The sequence below is a fragment of the Octopus bimaculoides genome, chromosome 4 (genome assembly GCF_001194135.2).
Source record: "Octopus bimaculoides isolate UCB-OBI-ISO-001 chromosome 4, ASM119413v2, whole genome shotgun sequence".
NCBI lineage: Eukaryota > Metazoa > Mollusca > Cephalopoda > Octopoda > Octopodidae > Octopus > Octopus bimaculoides.
In genome coordinates this window covers 83,967,769-83,973,981 of record NC_068984.1, presented here as the reverse complement: position 1 = coordinate 83,973,981, position 6,213 = coordinate 83,967,769, and the positions used below count along the sequence as shown (strand labels likewise).

Sequence of the window (6,213 nt, the reverse complement as noted above, 5' to 3'; positions counted from 1 at the left end):
GAATAAGGAATATTCTTTATTTTCAATCTCTCTGTTTTCCATTTATATATAAGTGGAAAACACTGAATATATATTCTTTTACTTGTTTCAGTAATTTGACTGCAGCCATGCTGGACCACCACCTTTAGTCGAACAAATCGACCCCAGGATTTATTCTTTGTGAGCCTGGTACTTATTCTGTCGGTGTCTTATGCCGAAACACTAAATTACAGGGACATAAACACACCAACTTCGGTTGTCAAATGATGGTTGTGGGGGACATACACAGATATATATATATATACGACAGGCTTCTTTTAGTTTCCGTCTACCAAATCCACTCACAAGGCTTTGGTTGGCCTGAGGCGAGGCTATAGTAGAAGACCAAGGTGTCATACAGTGGAACTGAACCCGGGAACCATGTGGTTGGGAAGCAAGCTTCTTACCACACACCCACTCCTGTGCATATATATATATATATATATATATATTAGATGGAACAAAAATGCAATAGAGGACAATAAAACATCTGCGCAGATAGATGATACAAAGGCAGACATGAAGAAATGAGCCTTTCTTTTAATCCTTATTTTTCATCAACAATTTTAACAAATCTGTTGATATATTGTCCTTCATTGTTCACGACTTCTTGTCAATGCCATGACAGTAGAAATCACCAGGTCTTCTCTTTAAGTATTCACGAAGCCTTGTTTACAGCCCCATATTATTGAACAAAATGTCTCACAAACTGTTGGATAGAAACCAACAATGGTGGAAAATCTAAGGGCGCTATTTTAGAAGAGCATGTGTGATAGAACTTGCTAGCGGAGTCCTTGAATAGCATTTTTTGGTCTAGTTAGCAATGTAAGGGCAAGCATTGTGTTGAAGAAGCATGCAGTGTTGCTGGTCAGGTTGTTTCAGTTGGATTCCCATGTTGAGCTGGTGCATTTTATGAACATAAAACTCTGCATTGACCTTATTGTTTTCAAGCATTTTGTAGTGGATTAGTCTTTCCCAATTCCACTAAACACAGATCGCAGGAATGCAGCTCTGGCTTGGCTTGAGTGGTTCCTTATTTGTTGGGACTCAGTAATTCTTTCCTCTGCTTTATATTGTTGTCAAGACAATTTTTCATTGATGATAATGATATGGTAAATAAATCTCTGTCCTCAAGTAACCTGGTGTGAAGCAAACAAAGTGAATGGAGCAGCACTGGAGTTTGTTTCTTTTGTTTAAGGCATTTGGCACCATGCACCAAGTTTTTGACCTTATCCATTGAGTGAATCAGATGGGCAACAGTATCATGAGAGCATCCCATCTGCTGGGTGAATACCCAAGTATTTGGGTGGTTCATTCAATCAAACTTCTTTGTACTGAATGGAGAGAGTCTGAAATCAAATTTTCTCTCCTTGAAGTGCAAAAACCATTCTGTGCAGTTCTTTTGGTAAGAACACTTTTTCCATACACTGCACAAATGTCTCAAACAGTTTTGGGACCTCAGTTGAAAGCGAAGAGAAGCAAGTGTCAAAAATGTTCACTATTTTTCAACTTGTCGTGCCTGGAAAAGGTAAAATTTATTCAAATTTCAAAAATGATAAACAAAAGTTGTGGAGGAAGTATAGAAGACTACAACTCCAAAAATAAAAACCATCAAACACTATAATAAAAAAAAAATTTATATGTTAATTCAATGGAAAGAAATGAACAAATTTTTCATGGGAAACTAGAAACAAACAACATTGCTTGTGTGACTGATGCTTGTTCACAATCATCACATGATGTTAAGACAAGGGGTACATACATATATATATGTGTACATCAAAAGTAAATAGGCATTCCGCATTATACCATTTTATCTGTGTGAACCCTACTTGGTGTTTCAAATGTGTTAATGTATTATGCACAAGGCATGTCTACTAAATACTAGATTAAGTATTTAAAATGCATCAAGTAACATTTTCTTTTGAGAAATAAATCTATCAAAAATGATGGTGTCTATTTACTTTTGACATGTCTGGAAAACATTGAAATTACATAGAATATACTTATTTTAAATGCAATAAAATAAACTTAACCTATACTGGATAATTTACATAAAAAAGAACAGTCACTATTCAGGCTTGATGTGAGATCAGTGTATTTGACTTTTGACTACATTGTTGTGAATTCAAATGTAATTCTAATCATGGTATGTGTGTGTCCTTAATTAAGCTGGATTGCTGTTTCAGCTTATCTAGTTGACAAACGTTCTACTATAGCCTTTGATTGTGTAATAGGTGGCCAGATATGTTTTCACAGACTATTGGAAATGAATGATTCTGCTTGTATAACAGTGACACTCATTTACAACTATCACACAATGTCAAGAGAAGGGGACATGAACACACACACACACATTTGCATGTGATCCGCTTATTTCAGTTTCCATCTCCCAAATCCTCTCAAGGCTTTCGTCAGCCTAGGGCTATAGTAGAAATCACTTGTCCAAGTTGCCTTGCAGTGGGACTGAACCTTGGGTTCAGTGAACTTCTTAACTACACAGTTAAGCAAATTTGAAAAAAAGGTAACATCAAAAGACTGTGCATAAATACCAGTGCTTGCCTTAACAGATACCAAAACAAAGCTCCCCTCTCCCCACATTTACCTTTGTCCAGTATTGTAAATGAAACTAGGGCTAATTTATATTTTTTTTACCAGTACAGACATGGACAAATTTGAACATGGCAAGCTGTGAACTCTGGAACGTGAGACAACAAATCAGATGCAGTGGAGGTATTCTGCTTAGCTTCTTTACCTTTTGCATTGTTGATTTGTTTTAACGCCCACTTTTCTATGCTTGCACATGTCAGACAATTTATTGAATCAGATTTTCTACTGTCAAATACTATCCTTGTTGCTAACCCTTGCCTTTATCAAGTAATGTAACAATTATTCCCGATGGCTGGACTGTTTTTATAGTTAGATTGAAAAAAGAAACAATATTGATTTTATGATGGTGCCACTTGTTTACAACTATTGTGTGATGTCAGAACAAAGAGATATGCATCTACTCCCAAGATACCTGTTGTGTACATGTGTGTGTGTGTGTACACAACTGGCTTCTTTTAGTTTCCATCTACCAAATCCATTCACAAGGCTTTGGTTAGCCTAGGGTTTTGTAGATGCTTGTACAAGGTGTCACAGAGTACACAGTGGGATTGAACTCAAACCCACATGGTTGAGACGTAAACTTATTAACTACGTAGCCATAACTGGACCTGTAAAAACAACGTGTGTGTATGCATGTATAATATGTATATGTATGAATGAGTGTGGATAAGATCAAAGTGCAATATACATACACATACACACACGCATTAATAATAGATGCAGGCATAAAAGGAGTTCATTGCTAACCACATGATTTTGCATCCAGTCCCACTGCGAGCCAACAAGAACCTTGTGAGTGAATTTGATTGATGGAAACTAAAAGAAGATTGTTTTGTGTGTGTGTAAGAAACACAAAACATTGTTAGTATTTAAGCTTTACAAGGATCAGCTGAAAAATCCATAGGCTGATGAAGATACTCTCATGGAATATGAACAAATGAAGTTTATTTTTCAACTTAGTCCTCCCCTTGTAGTCCACAAACTTCTTCCATCAATGTTGCAGTGTTTGAATAATATTGGTGAAGAAGCTTTCATTCTGTTGGTCAAAAACATCACCAACAGCAGATATGATGCCATCAATCACTGTGATACTAGTTCTCAGCCAAGTGTTTTTTCATGTTGGTGAACAGATGATTGTCAGATGGGGTCCAAATCAAGAAAATAGGGAGAGTGATGATGATGATCAAGCAGTTCAAAGCCACTGCCATTGAAAGCAAGGATTTCTGTGTTGTAGCACTGTCCTGATGGAGCAAGACCCCTTTCATCAGTTTCCTGGACATTTGGTCTTGATAGCCTTTTGTAAATGCCTCAGCAAGTAGACATAACCTTCTCCATTGATGGTATGGCTCTTTTGAAGGTAGTCAGTAAGCACAATACCTCTCAATGAGGCCATGATCTTCCCTGTAGATGAAATGACCTTGGCCTTCTTTGGAGCAGGTAAGGAGGAGGAGGAGTGTTTCTATTGCAAGGATTGTGTCTTTGTGTCTATTTTATTGATTATCGCAATCTGCTGGGTATTTTCGCATTATATCTATATTATCCATGTAATAATTAAATTATGCACTTTATTGTGTTTTTTTATGCACATGATCCACCAGTCCATGGTACAAAAAAGGTAGGTGACCATTAGTGTAGGGAGTATTCAGAGCTATCCCACATGAGTGCAAGTATGGATGAAGGGATGTGAGAGGAAGAGAACATGAAAGAGAGAAATAGTTAAGAGTAACAAAATCTAAAGAGTTGTTAATGGAAATAATACATATATAATATACAGTTGGTGCAGGTGTAGTTGTGTGGTTAGGAAGTTGGCTTCTCAAGTGCCCTGCATGCACACTCCCTGAGCAAGTGTCTCCTACTATAGCCCTAGACCAACCAAAATCTTGTGGATGGATTTGGTAGACAGAAACTGAAAGAAGCCCATTGAATATATATGTGTGTGTGTGTATATGAGTACAGTAAATGAATGTTTGCAAAAACATGTCTAACCATGGGGGAAATATTACCTAGCTTGGAAATGGGTATGGGTTGGTGACAGGAAAAAATTCTGACCTGTGTATGCATGGAAAAGTGGATGTTAAAATGATTATGAAGATATATGAGCTCCTGGCTTTAAGGGTATCACAAAAAGCCTGGTTGGAAGCCCAACTTTCCAAAATCTTTTACAGGGTTTAGAAAAACTGAAGGACCACTGCAATAAGTGTGTAAATCTGAGCAGGAAGTATGTTGAATAAAATAACTGGCCCTCCCGTATTTTCTTTTACCCAAAGCCAGGAACTTTTCAGCACCTCCTCATATAATTATGTGTATGTAATTTAATGCATTTTAATTACAGAGAATGCTTTATTTTGTGTAAATGGCTGTGGTGATAAATATCTCTATCAACAGTGGCTTTAAATGAGTTTTCTCTAGCATAGATATCATTTTCAAGTAATTCAGTGCCTATTCCAAACAGCTAGGAAATGATATATACACCAATTTAAGACAGAAAAGAACTGCAAATCAAGTATCTGTTGCTTGCCAGGTGACAAACTGCATCATTGTTTTTCTTGTTTCTGTTTCATTGGTGCTTATGATGTCTAATATCATTTACATTAAAATATTTGCAATTAATTCATAAGACAAGATATACTAAGTCTCCTGCTCAAAGAAACAACAAAAGGTCTCTAGCAAATATCAGTGTTTGACTATGTGCTTTTGGCTATTTGCCTCAGTTTCGTGAATGTGTTCTGTTGTGAGTTTGGAACTATTTCTACCTAGTTAGACTGAAATAAACAGGCTCATATTTCTAGACATTGGTTAATGTTAACAGTTTAAACCACTCAAGCCACAACAATGTACTCTGAAAGATATTTTTGTTTAAATGACCTTCCACATAAGATGTCACCTAGATAAGAATGTAGAAGAATTAACAAATTCAAGGATGAATAAATTAAAAATACTGAAACAAGGCATTACTTGCTTTCTTTAATCGAGGGGTCTAAGTCACTTAAATTTTCCTGATAGTAGTTCTTAGACTTATACTTTTAAATGTGGCTTTAAGCCAAGCATTGACAAAAAATGTGAAGTATTTATCTGTCTACATTATTATAATTTTTTGATTTACAAAAGTTGACTTCACTAAAATGGCAGTTGTTTCCTCTAAACTGGAAGTCTTTTTTACCTTGTATTATCCCCTCCCCTCCCTGCATATACACATACATAGATAAACACATATAGATAAAGGTTAAACCAGGTCATTTGAATCCATGAACTTTCAAACCTTAAACAATGGATTAGCTATTAAATCAAACCAGTTCCTGAGAAATTACAATGGTACAGCTTCTAGATATATCTCTATTCTGATAGATTAATTACAGGTTGATAATTTCTCAGTTTAGGATGTGTAATAACTGTCATTATTAAAGAGCAAAGTATCAAATGGGTAATGATGAAATTTTCCATGTAACTAACTAGCTGCTTGCTGCCTTAAGCATACTGTAGAATTTTCTGTATAAACTAGCTAACATTTGCAAATTATTCTTTGAGTGAACTAAATTGGTATTATGAGAAAAAGGAGAATAAAATGCAAGTTTAGTTTTAAACAAA

At 35.8% G+C, this 6,213-nt stretch overlaps 1 protein-coding gene across 8 annotated transcripts in view; it reads left to right on the top strand.

Annotated features, from left to right (window-relative positions):
- Positions 1–6,213, top strand: part of LOC106870734 (transcription factor RFX3) — a 75,442-nt gene that overhangs the window by 4,848 nt on the left and 64,381 nt on the right. For 4 of the 8 annotated variants that reach the window (XM_014916918.2, XM_014916912.2, XM_014916909.2 and 1 more), the window contains exon 2: positions 2,677–2,751. The exons of 2 other annotated variants lie outside the window; for them this stretch is intronic. In XM_014916918.2, coding sequence (XP_014772404.1) covers positions 2,741–2,751 — 11 coding nt within the window. In that variant the 5' untranslated portion in view covers positions 2,677–2,740. The remainder of the gene's footprint in view (positions 1–2,676; positions 2,752–6,213) is intronic. 2 more of the 8 variants (XM_014916910.2, XM_014916916.2) reach the window with 1 other exon arrangement.